The sequence below is a fragment of the Chanodichthys erythropterus genome, chromosome 17 (assembly GCF_024489055.1).
Source record: "Chanodichthys erythropterus isolate Z2021 chromosome 17, ASM2448905v1, whole genome shotgun sequence".
NCBI classification, from domain to species: Eukaryota; Metazoa; Chordata; class Actinopteri; order Cypriniformes; family Xenocyprididae; genus Chanodichthys; species Chanodichthys erythropterus.
Genome location: NC_090237.1, coordinates 9,974,597 through 10,000,559, shown reverse-complemented (window position 1 = coordinate 10,000,559; position 25,963 = coordinate 9,974,597). Strand labels below are relative to the sequence as shown.

Sequence of the window (25,963 nt, the reverse complement as noted above, 5' to 3'; positions counted from 1 at the left end):
GTTGTGATGTCACTTGGGATGCAGTCTCTTAGTCCATCCTGGGGTGTGTTTCCCATAAAACGACGTTACTTGCTGCTTCACTACCATAGTACAATGCATTGCTCATTAGACTAGACATGCTGCATGACTAGACATGCTGCATGATGAACACTTTGTAAAGATCCATTTTGAGGATTATATTAGCTGTGTGAACTTTTTTTATGTTGTTTAAGGCATGCGCAAGCTCTTGGGGCATGGAGCATGAGAATTAAAGGGGCCGCACACCCTGAATCAGCGCATTTATAATGATGCCCCAAAACAGGCAGTTAAAAAAAGTAATAAAAAAAAATCTATAGGGTATTTTGAGCTGAAACTTCACAGACACATTCAGGGGACACATTAGACTTATATTACATCTTTTAAAAACATGTTCTTCGGCACCTTTAATGTTAGGGCTGTCAAACGATTAATCGTGATTAATCGCATACAAAATAAAGGTTTGAGTTTGCCTAATATATGTGTGATTACTGTGTGTAATTATTATGTATATGTAAATACAAACACATTCATGTATATATTTGATAAATATTTACAAGTATATGTATTTATTTATATTATTTATATTATACATAAATAAAAATATTTGGTACATTAACATATTTCTCTTAAATATATACATTAATTTGTGTGTGTTTATGTATACATATTAATTACACACAGTAATCACACATATATTATGCAAACACAAACTTTTATTTTGCATGCGATTAATCGCGATTATTCGTTTGACAGCCCTACTTAAAGTCAGCTTGCTTATTTTGCTCAAGATAACGATTTATTAGTAGTTTTTATACCATTGTTTTTTTACTTATGTGATGGGATCTTCCAGATAGCTCCACATCAGTGTCGATTGGGATAAGTGTGGCGTTTGGGATCTTGGGATTGTTCCTGCTGATTTGTTTGGTGCAGATCTGCTGCAAAAAAATTAAATGCTGCAAGTGCAAAAGTAAGCAACATCCTCATTCCTGTCTAACAAAACAACATTAATTAATGTCCTTGAACAAAGAATAAGGAAATAGTTCTGGTTTTTACTTCCATATTTTCCTTTACAGAGCCTTCAGTGAAAGACAAAATTTTAAAGTAAGTGAACTGACTAATATTTGTTTATTGTGTGTGTGTGTGTGTGTGTGTGTGTGTGTGTGTGTGTGTGTGTGGTGTTTAGCAGAATAAACTTGGAATAGTTTTATGGTTGGTTATTTTTTACTTTAAATTGTGTGTATCTCTACAGGAAAATCAGGATAAAGAATTTGCCTCCGTTTTCAATCAGCAGAATCGTTGAGAAGAAATAACGGCCATCTCATATATCAATGCCTGTAAATAGTATACATGCATCCTGAAAGAATCTAATTTAGTCCATGTTTTCTTTATTTACAACCCTTGTAATTGTAATTATTTCCATGTTTTGAAAGCATCTGTCAGTTTATTTATTATTTCTGTGAAAAGTGTGAATCATGCTTCTGAGGTAAAGGTGTCAGCGATGGGATGTGTATGATTCATAACAGGTTATCACTTTCCCAACGCAATAGGGAAAAGCAGCACACCGTTTTATTGAGATCGCTTCTTCTCTTAGTGTTTTTCTCATTCTCGGACTCAAAATTTGTCTCCATATCTTGCTTTTCAATCTAACCACAAAAACATAGTGAAGCCTTCTTTTCAAGCTGAACCATTTCCACATAAAAATGACTTCAGAGGTCACCATATACACTGATGAAATACCAGTCTCTTCAGTCATAGTAGAAAGATCACATCATCCTCATTGTGATTTGCAATGAATTCTTCTCGGGTGATATATTTTCTGTTAAGCAATATTATGTCTGTGATGTCAATTGGATCTTGACTTATATATCATCATACCTGATGTAAAGGAAAATGTGGTCATATATATATATATATATCTTCTATGAGGTAAATAAATGTAACAAATCGTGTAGAAATGTAGCATCATTCATGGGAAAAGTCAACATTTTATCAAACTTTGATAATTGCCTTATTCTTTTAAACAACTGAGAAGATAGTATTCAAAATACATTTTATAAATATCACATGTCAAGTTTATAATATATATTATATCAGCATATGAGAGTCAAATTAAACTACTGGGACTCATCTCAAGATCACTCATCTATTGCCAATATTATGAAGAAAAGGTCAGTCAAGTATAGAAAATATTGAAAATATTCAAATCAGGATTGTCAGAATCACAGTGCATAGAAAATGTCTGTCAAAAGCAACACATGCTGAACGACATTTACTAACCCGGCAACATTTTTCTACTTGATTGGTGTTTATTCTCTTTAGCATGCAGTGTGAAGTATCAGTTCCATGATCGTTTCGATTCAATTTCAGCGAGTGAAAAACAAATTTATACTCGCATGCGTTATGTATTATGTATGTTATCGTCTCTGACAGACAGCATGTTGAAGCTGCTCAGGCCGCCATTTTCTCCCTCTTCTCGGAAAGCGATAACATAGTCGAAACATCCAGTAGTGTGGGTTTTCCAGGAAATGCGTGTACACGCTGACCTCTGCTTCTCGTAAATACTACCGTGTATTGTGTATGTTATTTTTTGACAGACACGATGTTGTGATATTATATCACGGACGTGATAACATGCATAAAGTGTGAATTGTGTTTGATATTTGGGTGATTATAAAGAGTGCTAGAGATGTTCAAAATGCTTTTTGTGTAGTTCATTATACCTATTTTACAGAATAAAGTTTATTTTGTGGCTTAAATTACGTCATTCAGAGCCCAGCAAGCAATAGCCTTCATTTCACCGTCTAGGTTAATTATAGACTCGTTACTGACAGCTGATATAGTCTGGCTATGAGTAACACTTCTAGCCAAAATAACCTTGAATTTGGTTGCATCTTGTTTTTGCCAAAATTAATTACGAGACATGTTCCATCATGTAAGCAAAGTCAACAATGAGGTGTTTGGTTTCATTTGGTATATTACATTTTCACTGACAGCCCTAATTTTGCCTTGTTATAGCCTAGACATCAGGGCTGTGTTTGGACGGGTATTAGATGTCTTTTAAATGCAAAATTGCCTACTGGGAGACTGACATGTTTGTCTGGTCAAAAATGTTACATTCAGCTGTCACAATTATTATTATTATTATGCACAATTGTTTTTATTGTATTTTATAACAAAAAATCTTTTATTTAAAGTTAAAACCCATGAAAATGTAGATCCTGTTGTAAATAATAGTGAAAAATCACAACTACAGCTGTTGTTCCATTATAACCCTGTGACGAGCAGGGCGGGCGAGAGCCGTGAGGGAACGGCGCGAGGCCGGTGACGCGAGTGATAATGAGCGTCACCTGCGAGGCGTGCCGGCCTCGAGTCTCTCACGGAGGAGCTCCGGAGGCATAAAAGGAGGAGCGACATCAGTGAAGGACGAGAGAGGACCAGGCCTGGACTTTATTTTATGTTTTATTATGTTTTTGTGGCCGGCAGACGTCCGCGAGGGTCTGCCGGCATTACTTTCGTTTTGTTGTTTGTTTATTTTTGAATTAAAGTTACGTTGAATGTTCGCCGGTTCCCGCCTCCTTCTTCCCATACCTACTAACCTTGTTACATACCCCTTAGCAGATTTCGATTCATATATAAAAGTTTATCTAAGGTAGAGGCATTTTTACTAGTGGTTTCTGACTTTTGGACTCCAGTGAACATTTCTGTTGTGGTTGTTGTACATTTCCTCTTTTGATCTCTGGTGATCATCGTTATGTTTTTCATATGATTCACTTCATGACAGTATTTCACAGCAGCTCACTAAACCACAAACCAGCCAGCTTCATTAGCTGTTCAACTGATGCAGCTGACATAAACATCTATAGGGGCTAGTTGTTTCCTGTGTTGGCATGCAGCAAGCAAAGTGCATTGTGGTGGTCTGTAGGAAGTGAGAAAATGCAGATAAGGTTCAGCAGTCTCTCAGTAACTTTGGTGAGACCAGGCCTGTCAAAAACATCTGCTGCAGTGCAACTTTCACCCCCACAGTTTGATGATAAACTCTTTCTTAAAACTTCACAGACACTGGCATACCATAATGACTAGTTTACTTACATGCATGGGCGCTGGAACCATTGTATGTGTGCACTTCTGCTGCAAAAACAGCCCTGACCCGTCAAGGCATGGACTCCACTAGACCCCTGAAGGTGTGCTGTGGTATCTGACACCAAGATGTTAGCAGCAGATCCTTTAAGTCCTGTAAGTTGTGAGGTGGGGCCTCCATCGAACTTGTTTGTTCAGCACATCCCACAGATCCTTGATTGGACTGAGATCAAAACAATCGTTGTTGTGCTCCTCAAACCATTCCTGAACCATTTTTGCTTTGTGGCAGGGCACATTATGCACCTGAAAGAGGCTCAGTTCTCATGCTTACTTGCCCACTATTGGTGCTTTCGGCGGTGGACAGGAGTCAGCATGGGCAACATGACTGGTCTGTGGCTATGCAGCCCCATACGCAACAAACTGTGATACACTGTGTGTTCTGAAATCTTTCTATCAGAGCCAGCATTAACTTCTTGAGCATTTTGAGCTACTGTAGCTCATCTGTTGGATCGGACCACACAGGCCAGCCTTCGCTCCCCACTTGCATTCATGAGCCTTGGCCGCCCATGACCCTGTCGCCGGTTTACCACTGTTCCTTCCTTGGACCACTTTTGATAGATACTGACCACTGCAGACCAGGAACACCCTACAAGAGCTGCCGTTTTAGAGATGCTCTGACCCAGTCGTCTAGCCATCACAAATTGGCCCTTGTCAAACTCACTCAAATCCTTACGCTTGCCAATTTTTCCTGATTCGAACACATCAACTTTGAGGACAAAATGTTCACTTGCTGCCTAATATATCCCACTCACTAACAGGTGCCGTAATGAAGAAATAATCAGTGTTATTCACTTCACCTGTCAGTGGTCATAATGTTATGCCTGATCTCTGTGTGTGTATATATATATATATATATATATATATATATATATATATATATATATATATATATATATATATATATATATATACACACATTTTTGCAGATTTATTAAAAAAGAAAAACTGAAATATCACATGGTCCAAAGTATTCAGACCCTCTGCTGTGACACACATATATTTATCTTAGGTGCTGTCCATTTCTTCTGATCATCCTTGAGATGGTTCTACACCTTCAGCTGTGTTTGATTATACTGACTCGACTTGATTAGGAAAGCCACACACCTGTCTATATAAGACCTTACAGCTCACAGTGCATGTCAGAGCAAATGAGAATCATGAGGTCAAAGAAACTGCCTGAAGAGCTCAGAGACAGAATTGTGGCAAGGCACAGATCTGGCCAAGGTTACAAAAAAATTTCTGCTGCACTTTAGGTTCCTAAGAGCACAGTGGCCTCCATAATCCTTAAATGGAAGACGTTTGGTATGACCAAAACCCTTCCTAGAGCTGGCCGTCCGGCCAAACTGAGCTATCAGGGGAGAAGAGCCTTGGTGAGAGAGGTAAAGAAGAACCCAAAGATCACTGTGGCTGAGCTCCAGAGATGCAGTCGGGAGATGGGAGAGAGTTGTAGAAAGTCTACCATCACTGCAGTCTTTCCCAAAAAGACTCATGGCTGTATTAGATCAAAAGGGTGCTTCTACTAAATACTGAGCAAAGGGTCTGAATACTTAGGACCATGTGATATTTCAGTTTTTCTTTTTTAATAAATCTGCAAAAATGTCAACAATTCTGTGTTTTGTTTTTTGTTTGTTTTTTTTTTGTCAATATGGGGTGCTGTGTGTACATTAATGAGGAAAAAAATGAACTTAAATGATTTTATTAAATGGCTATATATTTCTAACTTTTACGACTTTGTCTCATTATACAATTATACATGTTCCATAGGAATCTCATTTGCTTTCAAATGAAAAAAAAAAAAAAACTGCTTGTGTGTTCCCATGTGTGTTGTAGTCGAATGCAACATGCCAGTTTGAATGTGTGGAATGGACAATAAGATCTTTATGGAGGAGAATATTTTTAGTAAAATATGACCTATATCTCAGTGTGTTCATCACACACCAATACCATATGACTTCAAAAGACCAGTTGTACAGCACATAAGTCATAAGGACCACTAATATGGTTCATTTAGGATAAATCATATTTGTCGCTGACATGAGGGTGATTACAGAGTTTTCATTTTTGGGTGACTGTTCTGTTAAGTAATAGTGTATGTTATCATGGCATACAAAGGAGGGTTTGTTCATTCCATGATTATTTATGTGTTTATTATTATTATTATTATACTTAGCTCAAAATTATAGCAGTATCGAATGATAATTCTATGGCAATTATAACATGCGTCTGGTATTTCTGTCAGATTTATAAAATCAGAAATAGCAATGCAAATTAATCATTTGTGTGAATTAATCAATAATCAGGATACTTAGCATGAATTCGATATTTAACTTAGCAATAGTTCACCCAAAAATGAAATTTCTGTTGTAATTTACTAATTTTAATTTTACTGAAAATTAAAAACCTGATAGTGTTCTGTTGAACACAGAACAAGATATTTCGAAGAACGTTGGTAACCAGACAGTTGCTGGTCCCCACTGACTTCCATAGTATGAAAGAAAAAAAAAAAAAAAAACAGCAGGGAAGTCAATAGGGACCAGAAACCGTTTGGTTACCAACGTTCTTAACACATTAATTTGAACCTTTTTCTGAGCAGTCTGAGACTACAGTGCTACTGAGAAACTACAGCTAACGAAAACCACATTCCTCATTAGTTCTTCCTACTCACTTCCTCTCTGCTATTCAGCACAAGCCGTACATCAGGACATTTGAACTTTTTAAATCTTGCATAATCTTACATGGTGAAGTTGACATTTATCATGTTATTTTATGGTTAGCTACTTTGTTGACTCATTAAAAGTTGTTAACAACATGGACACGGAGTAGGAAGATATCTTTTATCCATATCTACATATTTGGGTGGGGCAAACCCTATTTCTTTTTTTTTTTTTGATAAAAATGTCTCTGTTCAGCATCGTTCATGTGTGGCATACTATCTGCAAGGGCGGTGAGGACGCTGGGAAACCGCAGTCATGACTATGCTCATAGCAGTTATTCGCACACTGTGGGAGTGAGGTGTCATAACCCACAAAAACTCCACGATTCTCCCATTTTCTTCTAACCTGTAGGTATCCTTCCTTTAAAGCATGACACAGAAAAACAAAGGCAATGTCTGTGGAGGTCACTAGATGAGAAGATTAGGATTTCATCTATTGAAGAATTTCCAGTGAGTGGGTTTTGAGATCTAGGTTTTTTTTTTTTTTTAGTTATTATGAGTAGTTGCTATGATATGTCAAGTAACGCCTGCGAACTGCAGTGTGATATGCCATACCATTGTTGCCTGCATTTTTTCCTCATTGTTTTATTGTATTTTTCCATTTTGAATAACTGTTAATTGAAAAACTGTCTAGTTCAGTCATGAGCTAGAATGGCACGGATGGAACAGGCTGACAGGTCCTTTGCTTCTTCACTTCATGGCACAAGCTGATTGGCTTCTGCTGACTCTGTAGCCAATGAGATTGCTTGCTCAACATTTGAGTAGTCTAGTTCACTATTTGTTGTAGGCTAGTCCCGCAGTGTGCTATCAGAGTTTTTCTGAAACCCTCCACCTCCCCCAGCTCCACCTGCCTAGATCTGCTACATGATTTATGGATGTCTGTTAAAGGTGCCTTAGATTCAAACATTGAATTTATCTCGGCATAGTTAAATAACAAGAGTTCAGTACATGGAAATGACATACAGTGAGTCTCAAACTCCATTGTTTCCTCCTTCTTATATAAATCTCATTTGTTTAAAAGATCTCCGAAGAACAGGTGAATCTCAACATAACACCGACTGTTACGTAACAGTCAGGGTGTACGCCCACAATATTTGCATATGCCAGCCCATGTTCCCAACATTATGAAAGGCATTAGACAAGGGCAAAACGTCTGGATGTGCACAGCTGAATCAACATACTAGGTAAGCAAGCAAGAACAATAGCAAAAAATGGCAGATGGAGCAATAATAACTGACATGATCCATGATAACATGATATTTTTAGTGATATTTGTAAATTGTCTTTCTAAATGTTTCGTTAGCATGTTGCTAATGTACTGTTAAATGTGGTTAAAGTTACCATCGTTTCTTACTGTATTCACGGAGACAAGAGCCGTCGCTATTTTCATTTTTAAACACTTGCAGTCTGTATAATTCATAAACACAACTTCATTCTTTATAAATCTCTCCAACAGTGTAGCATTAGCAGTTAGCCACGGAGCACAGCCTCAAACTCATTGTAAACATCAAAATAAACACTGTACTTGCGCGATTAGACATTCTGCATGACGAACACTTTGTAAAGATCCATTTTGAGGGTTATATTAGCTGCTTGAACTTTTTTTACGTTGTTTAAGGCAAGCGCAAGCTCTTGGGGCATGGAGCACCAGATTTAACGGGCCACACACCCTGAATCGGCTCATTTCTAATTATGCCCCAAAATAGGCAGTTTAAAAAAAATGAATTAAAAAAATCTATGGGGTATTTTGAGCTGAAACTTCACAGACACATTCAGGGAGACACCTTAGACTTATATTACATCTTTTTAAAAAAAGTTCTAGGGCACCTTTAATGCAGCAGATGATTGAAATATAATTACTCTCATTACTTTGACATCTCTAGTTTTTAGTGAGATGTACATTATCTCTTATTATGAAAAGCTCAAATAAATTGAAATTAAAATGCTAAGGTTTATGCATCTTATAGTGGTTACAGAAAAAAAAATTAAGTTTAGAAACATGTTGTCTTTGTTATATTAGTTTTTTCTAATAGTATAAAGCAGTCTGCATACATGCTGCCTTTATATTTTAGAAAAGGGAATCATCATATTTGGGGGTAAAATGTTTGAACACACCTGGTTACAGTAAGACGAACAGGAATGCTAAAAGATAGCTTTCATGTATGCCTATTTTAGACATTTCCTTACGAAATGAAAAGTTATTTACTACACATTTAATGATTTCAGTCTGTAATACAGAAAGAGAACCGTTTTCACTATGCATCAGCCTGACACTTTCAGAATTGAGCATGTGTGAGATTAATGATGGAGTGTTAGGAGGGTATAAATGTTGTTGTTGTGTTCTTTATCAGATGAAGTTATGTGGTTTCTTTGAGTAACTGATTTGCTATTGAGATGAGACGCAAAGGTACCTGCTGTTCTACAAATGACTGTAAACACAAGACCTTTCAGAGAAAGGAAATATTCAAATCAGTCCTCATGTTTTATTTTAGTCCGTATCAGATATAGGACTTTCCTTGAGAAAAAAAAAAAAGAAGAAAAAAAAAAAAAGATCCAATAATTATTACAGTGTCAAGAACTATTTCTGAAGATACACTTCTCCAAAAAGTTTTCAAATATTTTAGTTTTTTTTTCCACAGTGTGGAATCTCCACAAGAGTTTTTCTCCAAATCAACATTTTCCCATTTTTATTATGTATAGAGCTTTGACAGTGTGTTGAATCTGTGACTGAGATGTTGGTGTGGGTAAATTATTACTCGTTTCCTTCCCTATCTGAAGATGGAGGTCATTGATTGCGGCTGAGCTTCATTCAGTCGCTCTATGTTTCGTCACAGCGCAGTGACTCTATGGAAATAATGAGTAATGGGTTTGCTCAAGATCTTTGAGGTTTTTTTTTTCTTTCAGAAGATGTGTTTACATGAACTTTACCAGGGTAAGTGTTGGGGTTAGCGTTTCTTTATTCATAATTCATAATTACATTTGTTTTAAAGAAGTTCCTTTAGCTGTGATATGCTGATATGCCATTAGAGGAAATCACAAGCATATCCTGTCATTTTAATATGCAAACGGGTCACGGGTTTTCATGGGTTTCCACTAGAGGAAGTGCTGGGTTTTCCTCTCTCTTTAGTATTTGTATATTTCTCTTTAAATTGGAATTTAACAAAGGATATTCTTGCCTCATCATTTGCATACGTTCTTGTTGGTGAAATGTAGATTCACATGTTTCACATTTGGAAATTCTAACGACTTTTGGAGAAAAGCATTTTAACTACATTTATATTTTAAATTATTTGTATCCTGTTTCAATCATTGAAACATCACTAAAGTGAACAAAAATTAAAGTAAAAAACTCACTTTTGGTGGTTGCAAAGACTTAAGCAGCATGCTAACACACCAAAGCAACCACACAGCAATGCCCTGGCAACAAGCCACACCACACTATAGAAAGGAGGTTGTCAATGGGGAAGTTGCGAATGGGAAAGCAACACTTATCTCATAAAATATAAAAATCTAGATATTTATTTTTATTATCATCATCATTATCATCTTTACCATCATTCCATCATGCCAGCCAACATTTCATGGTGGGAATAATATGGCCAATATGGGCTAATTCAGATTGAGATCGACATGGAACCCATTGACAAAACCATTTGGGGCTCATAATGGGGCTAAATTAGATATGGCCGACATGAAACCATCGACAAACCCATTTGGGGCCCATACTGGGGCTTATTCAGACAGGGCCAACATGAAACCCATCAAAAAACTCATTTGGGGCTCACACTGGGGCTAATTCAGATAAGGCCAACATGGAGCCAAAGAACAAACCCATGTAGAACCCATAATTCAATCCCATATCGTGCTTACATTGGCCCCACAATGAAATGCTGACTGTAGTTCAAAATTCGGCATATCAAAAATGTCAGTAGATACATAAAATGTAAATACGTACAATTCATGTGCAAAACTGCAAAAGAAGAACACAAGTATGTAACATAATAAAAGAACTACAGTATTTAAGTGGTGGATGGGATGTGTGACGTTACACATCAAGAACCGTAATGGCTCAACGTCATCATATTCTGCTAGTATTTCACTCTTGGTCACTCAGTTTTAAACTTGAATATCTCCTCTTTGTTCAGCATGTAGGCAAAATAATAACCTGAAGCTTGTAGGAAGTCTGAGGGCCCATTATGCTGTTACTCTAAACAAAAAAATGCACGTCCACTAGAGCACACAGCAGGAGATGCGCAGCTCATATTTGCTTACAGAGTCATAAAAACATCTTAAATATCACGTGAATGTCAGTTCTACATCTCCTAATGTAAGAGGCAAATTGTCCAATTGGCAGGGCTCTTGTAGAAGAAGTGGACAGGTAATGAAAAGCGACGACTCGCTGCAGTTCTCATCTGACTGGGAGGACAAATCTCCCAGTCCTGGCACATTCACGGTGTGTAGAGGAGATTTTTTCAAATAGCTTGGTCTGTCATTGTCATTTTCAGTTGAAATATTTCTTGGTTGCTCATGAGACAATGACTCAGTGTCTGTTAAGAGTTTCCTGGTTTTGCACCAAATGCAAGTCTCAAAGTCAGAACACAAGCACGTCACATGACCAGATCGATAGCCACAGCTAGGGCTGGCCATTGTAGTGTCTACATCACATGAGACGGCCGCCTCACTTTCAGCATCAGCAGAAGGACTCTGACTACGATATCCATCCCCAACAACCACTATCTCAGACAGAAGGTCATGATCCGCCCCATTGAGATTGCCAGAATCATCCTGGTTTCCCATTCCCAAGCCACTGTCGTCTTTTCTTTCTCCGTTGCTGCTATTTACTCCTCTGTCCAGGAAAGGGAGCTCTTCCAGGCTTCTTCTTCCACTGCTGAGACTGTCCTCAGTTCCTGTCAGACTGCCACAGCCGCTGTCCTCCTCTCCCGTATGTTCGCCTGTGCCTCTGTTCTTAAGCTGGCCCACACTTACTCCGCTGTCTGTACTCTCTCTTCTCTCTTTGTCCTCATCAGAAAGGTCCATGTCTTCATCAAATGCTTTACCCTTCCCTGCAATTTTGTTGCTAGTCAGTAGCCATCCCTTGTCAGTGACGGTTTCCACTTGGATCAATCCTACATTCATAGGGTGCCATCCATTCACAGCAGATTTCTGATGGACAATAATATATGATAAAAGAATGGTTAATGCTTAATAATAAATATCACAAAAATAAAATAAATAAGAAATAAAATAAAAAGCTTGGGGTAGTATTTTTTTTTTTTTAAGAAAATATTATTCAGTAGGGATGCATTAAATTCAAATGTAACAGTAAAGACATTTATAATGTTGCAAAAGATGTCTATTTAAAATAAATGCCGTTCTTTTGAACTTTCTATCAGCATATTAGAATGATTTCTGAAAGTTCGTTTGACACTGAAGACTGGAAAAACGACTGCTGAAAATTCAGCATCACAGGAATAAATTACATTTTAAAATATATTAAAGGGTTAGTTCACCAAAAAATGAAAATCCTGTCATTAATTACTCACCCTAGCTGTGGCTATCTATCAGGTCATGTGACATGCTTGTGTTCTGACTTTGAGAATTGCATTTGGTTACGGAAACCTTTGTTCATCTTCGGAAAACAAATTAAGATATTCTTGATAAAATCCTATGGCTCAGAGAGTCCTCCATTGCCATCAAGACAATTAACACTTTCAGATGCCCAAAAAGCTACTAAAGACATATTTAAAACAGTTCATGTGACTACAGTGGTTCAAAAATACTTTTTGTGTGCCAAAAAAAACCAAAATAACAACTTTATTCAACAATATCTAGTGATGGCCGATTTCAAAACACTGTTTCATGAGAATTTACGAATCTTTTGTTTCGAATCAGTGGTTTAGAGTGCCAAAGTCACGTGATTTCAGCAAACGAGGCTTCGTTATGTCATAAGGAAATTTCAATGGTTCACCACTGGGGGGCGTAACTTTGGCAGTTTGATACACGCTCCGAACCACTGATTCGAAACAAAAGATTCATAAAGCTTCGAAGCTTCATGAAGCTGTGTTTTAAAATCGACCGTCACTAGATATTGTTGAATCAAGTCGTTGTTTTGTTTTTTTTTGGCGCACAAAAAGTATTCTCGTCGCTTCATAATATTAAGGTTGAACCACTGTAGTCACATGAACTGTTTAAACTATGTTTTTAGTAGCTTTCTGGGCATTTGAAAGTGTTGCTGGCAATGAAGGCCTCACTGAGCCATTTGATTTTATCCAAAACATCTTAATTTGTCTTCTGAAGATGAACGAAGGTCTTACGGATTTGGAAGGACATGAGGGTGTGTAATTAATGACAGAATTTTCATTTTTGGGTGAACTAACGCTTTAAAATAGAAAACAGTTGTTTTAAATTGTAAAAATATTTCACAATATTACATTATATTTTACTGTATTTTTATTCAAATAAATTCAACCTTGGTGAACACAAGGGAATTCTTTCAAAAACATTAGAAAATTTTACTGACCCCAAACTGTAATATATGTGTATAATGTATTTGAGTTCAGAAGAGTTTCATTTTGAATGGTACTGTTATCATTTAAAATCAAACATCATTGAGCTCATGCATACGTAATAATGGGTGAAAAACAAAAAATCCCCAGCACTTCCATTTCTGCAACTGTTCCTCGAAAGGAGAACTAACACTTCTAACAGGAGTCAGCACTAAGCCTCTTCTTCTTTAGACTTCATTCCTTTTTTAAGACTCTGAAACTGGCTTACTCTAACACTTTTGGTTTGGGTGAAACTATTTCTCTTTCAAAATCACCAAGCTGACTCACCAGAACAGCAGGCATTTTACCGGGACGCCTCAGGAAGAAACAGACTGCTAACATGAAGAAGGTCATAACTCCAACTACACCAACAAATGCCATGGAGATCACCAGAGACATATCTGACAAACAAGAGGAATCAACGTTAAGTCTCAGTGGTTGAAATTTCACAAAGAAATAATGTAATTGGAGCATACACAACATAAGCAATAATGTGCAATGCCAAATATAAAGATTGTCTATTTGAGAGAGCGGTGTAAACATAGAAGATTATTATGTATTCAAATGCTGTCTATGTAATTGGTAATACCTGCTGATGGATATATGCAGCGTGGTAATGAGGTGTTGCTCACATCATTAGATGTCATCTCCACTTTCACGTGGACACAATACTCCTGCCATAATGGTAATGATGTAAACACCACCTCACCATCTTCATCATCATCATCATCACCATCCCTTATTGTTATAGCCTACATCCGAGAAAATACAGGTTTAGAGATTCCAACAACATGCAATATAACAAGCAAGTTCATTTATTGTAAAGACACTTTTTTAGTCCACTAGAAAAAAAAAAACCAACCTCACTCTCCTGTCCTTTCGGATACAGAATGGCAGAGTAACTTGGTCCATACTTAAAAAGGTCTTTGAGATATGGCTTTCTGTGAATCTTAACCTTCACCATATTAGTTGTGGAAGACAGGTCAAACTCTGGAGCGAACAGTTTGCCTAAAACATGGGAAGAAGATTACCATTAATAATGGTACAACTTGTACACTCTTAAAAATTCCAAAAGGATTTTCTTTTTTACAGCGATGCCATAAAAGAACCACTTTGGGTTCCACAAAGAACCTGTCCGTGAGCAGTTCTTAAAAGAACTGAGTGTGAAGAACCGTTTTCTATGGTTTACATCTCAAAGTTCAGAATTTTTTCTCAGAATTGCGAGATATAAACTCGCAATTAACTCGTATTTGCAAGTTATAAGGTCAGAATTACAGATACAGTTGTGAGAAATAAAGTCAGAACTGCAAGATATAAAGTCTAATTCTTTTTAAATTAAAAGATTGTGGTATTGGCTCAATTTAGTGCTATTTTTATTTAGTTATTTTTGTTTATTGTTTAGTGAACAGTTGTTTTTCTATAGAAACCCAAGGAAAAAGTCCTGCGAAAACTTACTCTGATATAAGCGAATTCTTCTTACTTTTGACCAGGAAACGTTGCCATTTCCCTCAAGCAATTCAATCTTTATTTTCATTTCTGGTTCGAATAAAAGGTTCCCAAGTTCACATCTAGTTTCTGTAGTCATGTTACACTCGGGCACAATATCCCAATCACCATGAGAAGCGATAATCCTAACAAAGGAAAGAAAAATATATTAGCTTTGGAGTATTGATCCTTTGAGCAAAAAGGAAAACTAAAATAATGTGTTTAGTAAACTGTGAAAGTGTATATCAAGACTGCTTACGGTGCTTGCTTTACTTGATAAAGGGCATATACGGGGGCTCCTTCAGGGGGATCCCAGAGCACAGTGACATTTCCCTCCCATATGTCAAATTCAATCTCCCCACCTGTGAACAAAACAGATTATTGATTAGAATTTTCTTCAGACTTTCCCAGGCTCTTCTCTTCCCAATAGAGAAGTGGTTTATTTGCTCGTGTTCCAGTCACAGCTGCATTCTGACACTTGAGGTACTGTATTTTTTCTCAATAGATCATGTACTTTCCAGATGTAGGTGGCATGATTTTTTTTTTAAATAAATAAATAAACAAATAAATAAAGTCATTTTGCTAATGGATGTCTACTTCATCAGGCAAACTGCTACTCAAAATGTTTCAAAAAATAACTTACACAATGGCATACAATGAAATAGCGATGGCTGGGTATAGTGGTCAGAGGCGTTTGCCTAAATTTGGTGAGGAATTTACATCGCTCACGTCATCGCTGTGACAGAAACAGGGCAAGTCATGCGCCCACTTGCACTTCATCTTTCTTTCATATTCTTGTATTTTTATTTCAGTATTGTGCACAAGATCTTTTCATGAATATTTCAATTAAAACTACAAATATTATTTGATACAATAAACTAAATAAAAGTACACTCTAAAAAATGCTGGGTTGTTTCAACCCATGTTTGGGTCAAATATGGACAAACTCAACCGTCGGGTTTAAAATTTTAATAAAAAAATGTAAACCAACAGTTAGGTTTGTCTTTCTTTGACCCTAACATGGGTTGAAACAACACAGCATTTTTTAGAGTGCAATTTCTATGATGTTACAGTATTGTTATTATTGTCACCTACACTATAAAAAAATATTTTCATGATTTATCACAACGTTGTTTCTGTTGTCAACTTAACTTAGATAATTAATGTGGTTCAGATCGCATAATATTTTGAGTTTCTGTTGATTAAACCAATCACCTCCACTGTATTAACTTAAATTTTTAATTTCAATGAACTTAAAATTAAGGCAAACAGGTAACTTACTTTTTTTTTTAAGTTAAACCAACAATTCTTTTTTAAGTGTAGCAGAGTCAGCCCAAATAAACCCTACACTTTTATGATCAGTCAAATCAATCAATCCTTACCTGCAATACATCCCGGGATGAGCATCAATGTGACCAGAAAAGAAATCCATAAGGTCCAATCCATGTTTATGTCAGTTAAGCCTCATATCCAACAAAAACTTCCAGTCCACTTCCATACGAACGCACACACAAAAGCTCAGTTTTACCACACAGTGTTCCTAATAACCAAATAACCGTTCTAACAGAGCCAGCTCAATGTTCACTCTTCAGTTCCGTCCGTACGTCTCTCTCTATCTCATGTGAGTGTGAGGTTGAGTGGTTGACTGACTCTCTGTGTATTTGTACTGTGAACTTCCCCTCTGTCTGTTTTGCTTCAGTCAGTCTTCCGTGATGGCAGATATTTCCCCCACTCAAAGATAGCAACATGTTTTTTTCTCTCTTTCTCTCTTGTGGTTACACGTAGCATCAAGTGTGCAAACTGAAGCCTTGTACATGAGCATGTGTATACATAGAACAAAAAAAAAAAAAATCTACAATGTAAGTGTGTGAATGTATAAATACATGTTAATTATTCCAAATGTAAAGGGAAATACCAGTATACACTAATAAGGGAGAGTACCAAAGTTATCATATTTTTTCTTGGTATTTTAAAAGGAAATTTTTGTTAGTAACAGCTTATTAAGTTATTACTGTTCTAATCAGAAAGAACTGTTGATTCTCAATGCTGAACTATGCATATCGACATGTGACTATGCATGTGTTTTTTTTGTAAGCATATCTGTGACTATATTCTTTAATGTATGCAGTGGTTAGTGGCAAAACATGCACAGCAAATGCACATTATTTTTTATGCATTTTTGATGGACTATCCTCCACATATCTTGTTTGCAGAACAAGGCAACCAGCCTTAAAATTTGGCTGGGTGTGGTTAGAAGTTTTAACCAAGTTCTTCGACTCACTTAGCTGTTATGCTTTTTATTTTCTGTGTGTTTTTAATCTTATGAGGTTTTGTTTATTTTTACATAAAGTGCATGCTAATTTTCTAATCAACTGGATTCATCATCAAGAAATAATAATAATAAAAAAAAATTATAATAATGTGAATAAAATAAGAAATAATTGTTTTTAAATCACAAAAGTAATTCAAAAGTGTATTAAAAATATATTGTTGCATTATCTTTCATTAATTTATGCTTCATACTATGATTTAAAAAACAATTATATAAAAGCAAAAATTAACTCAAGTAACTTCAGCAATATTTTATATAGGCTATACTTTTAATATATGTTTTATTACTTTATACTATGATTTAAAACCAGAATTATATAAAAGTAATAAAACATATTATGTTAAAAAGTTTATATAAAATATTGTTGAAGTAACTTAATTTATGCTATTATGTTTTAATAAATCAAAGTATAAAGTAATAAAAAGTATATTAAAAACTAAATAAAGCATATTGTTGCATTAACTTGTGTCAAAATCACCATTTTATGTAAAGACGGGCGTTTCGCATAAGAAAACTGGAAAGTGGCTGACATTTGATTTGCTCAGTCTGCATGTTTCACTTTCCCATTTGTTAAAGAACTGAAAGGCCGAGTGGTTATCCTTCCATTTCACACCCTTTAATCAGGCGTGGAAAGTGCACTTAAGTTGAAACTGATCATCTAGAATCAGTTCCATTTTATGTTATAGTCTTCACTTTTTGAAAAGCAAAGGTGTGTGACTGGTCCTAGACCAGTGTTCCCACAAAAGGATTTTCACACACCTGGTCTGAGGCTAAATCACATGAAACATGACACAAAACTCACTCAACAAGTCTGCTTTGGGGAAATCTATTTAGCAGCTATAATTATGTCAGCCCTGTTTCTAAATGATTGGTCATCTAACCATGATCTTATTATAGCCGTTATACATTTCTTTACACATGATCATCTCACTTAGCAAAAACATTAACAGCAATAGTCAGATCTTGCATCCTCAGCCACCATTAATAACATAAAAGAATGCACAATTGTCTTTAATTAATTTAAATCAAATTAATGAGTAACTGGTTGGATTATGGGTTTAAATTTATGTCGTGCCCTGAAAATGTAAATAGGTCAGACTCAGGATGAATCACAGACTCAGGATTCACCTCATCTATAAATATCTAGGGCATGTATCTATATTTAGACTCAGAATGCATGCTATATTGGATCTCTCTTGAATACAAATATGTACACAAACATGAGAAATGAGCACAGAGACAAAGAAAACTGCGCTAGTTGTCTGATGTCATGAAGCCACCAGCAGAAGATCCTTTAGAGTTGAAATACAACTGAGTTCATCACATGGCCTCTGTGAGAAGGTTCACTGAATAAAGTTAAAGTTAACTCGGTTACTAGAACACTGACTGACCCAGATTAAACTTTTTTGCTTAGACAAGAGCTGCAGATGTTAACATGGGGAGGACTCTGACCCCTGACACTGAAAGACAAAAATGACCCAATCTGGCAATGTGAAAACCACACAAAAAGAAAATGGCACACTGACAAGGTTTCCCACTCAGTGTGGTACACTTTCTGTATATTAAATTAATCAAATACACTCTAGCAAACCCTGTGCAACCAATAGTTTGCACTAATGAGCCTTTTCCAGAGATTATCAAGGGCTGATAAATCTCTAACTTGCCACCTGCAGTTTCTTTTACTAAAAGTATGGTGGCTGATAGAGCTCAACATGCTGCAACTAAAGAAAATGCATGCAGAAAAAACACCAGCAAATTAAGAAAACATCTTCATTAGTTTGACAACACATGCTGAAATGCTCACAAAGCACAGAAATGTTTCAAAGGCACCCCAACAAGTGACGAACCTGGCTGGGACCACTTATTGTTCAATGTCTAGGTGATGTTTTTGTTTGTTTGTTTGTTAATTTTAACATCCTGATTGTATGTGCATTGTGAGTATTTGTAGTGTGTTTCTGTATTTGGTTGTATTTGCAGTGCATTTCTGTATTTGGTTGCGTTGTGAGGATTTGCAGGTTGTATCAGTTTGCGTTTCTGTATTTGATTGTGTTGTGAGTATTTGCAGTGCGTTCCTATATTTGGTTGTGTGAGTATTTGCAGCTTGTTTCAGTTCACGTTTCCGTATTTTATTGTGTTGTGAGTATTTGCAGTGCGTTTCCGTATTTGATTGTGTTGTGAGTATTTGCAGTGGGCCCTATTTTAACGATCTAAATGCAAAGTGTAAAGTGCACAGCGCAGATGCAGTCAGGGCGTGTCCAAATCCACTTTTGCTATTTTAACGACGGAAAAACGGTCAGTGCGCCGGCGCGCATTTTTTAAATGGGTTGTCCCTATTCTCTTAATGCAGGCTTTCAAATAGCTCAGCGCGATGAGTCAGTTAATGTGTGTGCATTGGCACGATTGTTCAATTAATTAGCCAATTTCGTTCATCATTATAAGTAGTAATAGGCTGAATTGAAAATAGGTAGCCTAATTCTAATACAAGCAATGACTATTCATCATTACATTTTTATATTTATGTAGCCTACACAATAATATTCTTTTACACTGTAATCCTTTTGTTTTTAATATTTGGCATGTTTGTGTGATGTTCATCCCTGTGTGTAATAAGCAAAGTCAACGTACACTGTGGACGCGCCCAGAGGCGCAGTTTCTACCGACGCACTCTAACAAAAAAATATTGCGCCATTGACTTTAGACTTTAGACCAGGTTTGAGTTGGTCTATGGCGCAGTCTATTTTCAGCTCCTTAAAACAGCAATGCGCCTGAACACACCTCTTTTTTAGACCAGCACGCCCATGGGTGCACTAACTGGCGCAAATGCATTTACTAATTTAAGGACGTGGCGCTGAACGGGAAAACGCGAACGGCGCCGGATGCAAACTAGCAAACACACTTGCACTGCGCCTTGCGTCGCATTGCGCCAGGTGTATTATAGGGCCCAGTGTGTTTCTGTATTTGGTTGCATTGTGAGTATTTGCAGCACGTTTCTGTATTCAGTTGTGTTGTGAGTATTTGCAGAGTGTTTATGTATTTGGAGTGTGTTTCTGTATTTGGTTGCATTGTGAGTATTTGCAGTGCGTTTCAGTATTTGGGTGTGTTGTGAGCATTTGTAATGTGTTTTCTGTATTTGGTTGCATTGTGAGTATTTGCAGTGTTTTTCTGTATTTGGTTGCATTGTGAGTATTTGTAGGATGATTCTGTATTTGGTGCGTTGTGAATATTTGCAGCACATTTCTGTATTTGGTTGCATTGTGAGTATTTGCAGTGCGTTTCTGTATTTGGTGCGTTGTGAGTATTTGCAGTGTGTTTCTGTATTTGGTTGCATTGTGAGTATTTGCAGTGTGTTTCTGTATTTGGGTGCGTTGTGAGTATTTGCAGCACGTTTCTGTATTCAGTTGTGTTGTGAGTATTTGCAGCGTGTTTATGTATTTGGAGTGTGTTTATGTATTTGGTTGCGTTGTGAGCATTTGCAGCGTGTTTCTGTATTTGGTGCGTTGTGAGTATTTGCAGTGCGTTTCTGTAGTTGGTTGCATTGTGAGTATTTGCAGTGCGTTTCTGTAGTTGGTTGCATTGTGAGTATTTGCAGTGTGTTTCTGTAGTTGGTTGCATTGTGAGTATTTGCAGTGTGTTTCTGTAGTTGGTTGCACTGTGAGTATTTGCAGTGTGTTTCTGTAGTTGGTTGCATTGTGAGTATCTGCAGTGTGTTTCTGTATTTGGTGCATTGTATTTGCAGTGTGTTTCTGTATTTGGTTGCATTGTGAGTATCTGCAGTGTGTTTCTGTATTTGGTGCATTGTATTTGCAGTGTGTTTCTGTATTTGGGTGCGTTGTGAGTATTTGCAGTGTGTTTCTGTATTTGGTTGCATTGTGAGTATTTGCAGTGTGTTTCTGTATTTGGTTGCATTGTGAGTATTTGCAGTGTGTTTCTGTATTTGGTTGCATTGTGAGTATTTGCAGTGTGTTTCTGTATTTGGTTGCATTGTGAGTATTTGCAGTGTGTTTCTGTATTTGGGTGCGTTGTGAGTATTTGCAGTGTGTTTCTGTATTTGGTGCGTTGTATTTGCAGTGTGTTTCTGTATTTGGGTGCGTTGTGAGTATTTGCAGTGTGTTTCTGTATTTGGGTGTGTTGTGAGTATTTGCAGTGTGTTTCTGTATTTGGTTTGTTGTGAGTATTTGCAGTGTGTTTCTGTATTTGGTGCGTTGTATTTGCAGTGTGTTTCTGTATTTGGGTGTGTTGTGAGTATTTGCAGTGTGTTTCTGTATTTGGTTGCATTGTGAGTATTTGCAGTGTGTTTCTGTATTTGGGTGTGTTGTGAGTATTTGCAGTGTGTTTCTGTATTTGGTGTGTTGTGAGTATTTGCAGTGTGTTTCTGTATTTGGGTGTGTTGTGAGTATTTGCAGTGTGTTTCTGTATTTGGTGTGTTGTGAGTATTTGCAGTGTGTTTCTGTATTTGGTGCGTTGTATTTGCAGTGTGTTTCTGTATTTGATTGCGTTGTGAGTATTTGTAGCATGATTCTGTATTTGGTTGCATTGTAGGTATTTGCAGCACATGTGTTGTCAAACTGATGAAGATGTTTTCTTAATTTGCAAGTGTTTTTCTTTTGGCATGTGTTTTCTTCAGTTACAGAGCATTGAGCTCTCTCGGCCACCATACACAATGTTTTAACTTCTATTTCATAATATAAAAAAATGTAAATGTTTTTAGTTTTCATTTGTTTCTATGCCAAAATTTGGTTGACCAGTGCTGTGCTATAGACAAGGAAGTGTGCTTGAATTTCGTTCATCACAGGGTTTCATTTTTACATTTGATAAAATGTCCTGGTGTTTTCCAGCTAGTTTCGTGGTGTTTCCTTTGTTTCACTGCTCCTTTTCAATAAAATAGAGGGCTTGGGTTGCAATGAAGCAATGAACTGAAATAAAGCAATGAACTGAAATAAAAATGGTCAAAAATTTAGAGCAGTATATATTCTCTTTTTGTCCGAATGTCATTTTTGAGTCATATTCTTATTTGCTGCTTGCTGTTTTTAAGATTTATCTAAATATTGATGTACATGAAAACTGTTTTATGATCATTTACAGTAGCTCGATCATAACAATGATGTTTTTTCTGTTGTATTTTTGTCTCCACTGGTAAAATAAATTTGTGCCAGTATGCACTGGCTAATTTGGCTCTCCTTGTCACCAAACAATACTACCAGGTTTGCCAGGTTTGGGTCACTTCAACCAGTGGAAAAAAACAACCCGGGCAACAGTGTAAAAGGAGCCCAATTCCGCAGGGAAACTGTGGACTTTGCAACACTGAACACTACGCTACTAGTGCACCTGAGGCGGCAACCAATGAGCATGTGGATTCTCTAATAAGGTGTTTAGTAATAGTGAGACACCATGGCTCATGTCACTGCGATATAGTGAAATACATTGAGGGGAAGTGCCCCGTACCATATATAAAAACACTTCTTATAGAAAACTATATGAGAAGAGTCTTAAACTCAGCCGAATGCACACCATTCAAATAATTCTTCACAAAAAAAGACAAACAATAAATTAGTACCAAACTACTGCAGTAATGTAACTAAACTAATGCAGTTTTAAATGTTTTATAATTATTATCATTACTACTATTATTATTTCACCTAATTTTGTATGTCTGTCTTCCATCTTAAGAAGCAGAATCTGCACTTTCCCCAGTAACTATCAAAGTAACCATTGTTTGGAAGCTCTTTGTCCAAAGCAAACAATGACACTCAATAAAACCCAGACAACCTAAACCAGGTCAAATGTTGCCCTCTTCTGGTAAGACATATTGCTAACACTACTAACCAAAGGTTATTTCATTTACATTAATCTTACCTAGGCAGACCTTTGACTAAAAGCATAAAGTCTGGTCCATATCGGTTCCTTATTCTAACCAAAAACAGACTCTGAGTGACAATGTAAAGCAACCATTATCATAGTTATTTTTGTTTACATGTCATTTAGGGGTAAGATTATCTCCAAATAGAATTTACCACCAGTAAATCCACCACAGTTCCTTAGTACTAATGCTTTACATGTCAGCAATGTGTGTTCTACAGAAAAAGTGTACGGATATAGATGAAGCCATGGTGTATAAACTGCACTGATGACGACTGGTCATGAGTCTAATGAAATGAGAAAGAACAATCTGTTCCAGGAATGAACTGTAACTTCCTCTTTGTCCTTCCTCAGATGGCTTCCTTTTGACAGCATAAACACTTTCCCATGTGTGTGTCCCTGATATAGGTCATTTTAGCAACCCTTGCTGCCATTTCATGAATTCACATATGCATATAATCAAATAGCGTAAAAAAAAAAAAAAGCATTTGGTGTACTTTCAGAGGGCTCGTGCTCGAAATTTGGCCCGAAGCTGGAGTAGGCTACTCCCCCCATCATCCCTGGCTAAGATAGGAACCAGCCGAGAGTGAGGAGTAGGGATGGAGGAGGGATCCTGCAAAACTGTTGTGGGACAGAGGTTATGTATAAGCTTCCTCTCATGCTGATTGACTGACTCTTCTTGAACTTTGTTAAATAAACCTCATGAATAATAATATAATTGAAACACTGGTTTATCCTACTCATTTAAGCTGATATGTTGGTCAGAGTTAATTTACACAGATAGCTAGTGTTTTTGTGACAGATAGCACTAATGTTAATGCTAACCTATAATGTAATGAAGAGCGAGGAAATGAGGAAGCACCCTATGGCTGCATTTAACTTTTTTACATTTTTAGACATTTGTGAACTTCCCTAAGCACTTTCCCTTGGGGGAATCCTGCCACCATTTTGAAGTGCGTTCACCTTTGTCTAATGGACAAGTGCTGCGGCAGAAGGCTGCCTCACTAGGAAGCAGCCTTCTGTTCGAGAAGGTCACCGTGATTTTGCCAAGTAAGACATGTTCTTGGATCAACATCTTTGTTGATCCTGGAACAACATTCCAATCAACCAATCAGACTTGAGGGACAAGTTTACCGTTTATGTCAAGTTTAGGCTTGCAACCAGGGTTAGGTGCTTCTAAATCAATGTTATTCACCTATGTTTCCCCTCTGATTTTAGGGATATGTTATGGGTAGGATTAGGTTTAGGGGTAGGAATAGGGTTAAGACTAAATTTTCAGACTGGAATGTTGTTCCAGGATCAACAAAATATGTCTTACATGGCAAAATCACGGTGACCTTCCCCCGTTTTCACAGACAAGGCTTAAGCTAGTCCTAGACTAAAATGCATGTTTGAGCTGTTTTAACTGAAAGCAACTTGCACTGAGATATCTTAAAATATGTCAGTACCATTGTTTTGTCTCAAGATGCACACCAGTAATGTACGTTTATAAAAGATACTTAAAGGAACACTCCACTATTTTTGAAAATTGGGTTGGAAAATTAGCCTATTTTCAAAATTATTGGCATGAACTAATGCCTTATCCTGGCTTAGCCTAAGCCCTGTCTGTGAAACCAGGCCTGTCTTTAAAGGAATGGTTCACCCAAAAAAGAAAATTCTGTCATCATTTACTCACCCTCAAGTAGTTCCAAACCTGTATAAATTTCTTTGTTCTGCTGAACACAAAAGAAGATATTTGAAGAATGTCAGTAATCAAGCAGATCTCGCCCCCCATTGACTACCATAGGCCTAGTATGGAGGTCGGCAACCTGCGGCTATATATAAGAAGGGATATATTTTTTGTTTTCATATGGTTTCTGTAGGAGGACAAACATGACACAAACATTCTTAACATTTTCCAATGCTGTAAAAATGTGTATAATAAATATTAAATTTCAACATTTCTGTCAACGAAGATTTTCGTCATAGCCTGCATGACCTCAGCTGGACTGAGTGGCAAAAGAACCTGCTGCGTGACTGGATTTAATAGAGGAAACTGAGAAAACGTGAATAAAACAAACAAATTACACTAAAGGTTGGACTCGAAAGTGTTTCTAACAAATAAACCTAATCCATGGATATTGACATGCAGCCAGTAGTCGTGTTTCCTGACATTTATATGTGCCTGATTTGACGCCGGGGAAATAACGTTACATAAAAAAAATCTGCCTGTGAATATTTATATAACTACAATATCGGTAGGTTTAAATCCGCGTAATCACTTATATCAATGTTATATCGTCATATTTTCCAGCCCTAAAACATATAGTTTTATATTATAGTTTTTGTCAGTTTATTTTAAAACACATAGTTATGCAGAATATAAGATGGAAAATATTTAATTGATGATTTGTCAACATAATATATAACAATACAGTATATGGAATGATTTTACCTCAAAATCCAACAATTTGACACAAAATGATAACTGCCAATCCATGTTTCTCTGCCTGGAGTCCAGCTGTTTCTGTGAATTGCACCGATCCATTTGCTTCTTTTTCTGTAGCTTTCAGCAGTTTTTAAATGTATACCTCGGGAATACCTCATTATGTATTTGTAGCCTACGTAGTCATTTTGATAGTAGGATAATATAGCTAATATACACTTACAGCCTGTGTTGCCTTCATATAAGGCTTTCAATTTTTTGCAGCTCCAGATTTGATTTTTGTTTTTTTTGGTCCAATATGGCTCTTTGAACATTTTGGGCTGCCGACCCCTAGTAGGAAAAATAAATATCATGCTAGTCAGTTTTGGGGGCTAGACATATTTGGTTACTGACATTCTTCCAAATATGTGAACTGTTCAGCAAAACAAAGACATTAATACAGGAACTAGTAC

General features: G+C 36.7%; 1 protein-coding gene and 1 long non-coding RNA gene across 2 annotated transcripts; one reads left to right on the top strand and one right to left on the bottom strand.

Moving 5' to 3' along the window:
* The first annotated feature begins 868 nt into the window (after positions 1-868).
* LOC137005035 (uncharacterized) lies at positions 869-2,643 on the top strand. Its single transcript, XR_010892203.1, has 3 exons — positions 869-985; positions 1,092-1,119; positions 1,268-2,643. It is a non-coding gene; the product is annotated as an uncharacterized lncRNA (long non-coding RNA).
* A 6,719-nt stretch (positions 2,644-9,362) lies between these two features.
* On the bottom strand, positions 9,363-16,566 carry il10ra (interleukin 10 receptor, alpha). Its single transcript, XM_067365006.1, has 7 exons — positions 16,281-16,566; positions 15,158-15,260; positions 14,869-15,044; positions 14,276-14,421; positions 14,003-14,165; positions 13,702-13,814; positions 9,363-12,031 (listed from the first exon to the last, which is right to left on the bottom strand). Exons 1-7 carry the CDS (start codon positions 16,342-16,344, stop codon positions 11,165-11,167), a joined length of 1,632 nt encoding a protein of 543 aa, XP_067221107.1. The 5' UTR covers positions 16,345-16,566; the 3' UTR covers positions 9,363-11,164.
* Positions 16,567-25,963: the final 9,397 nt, after the last annotated feature.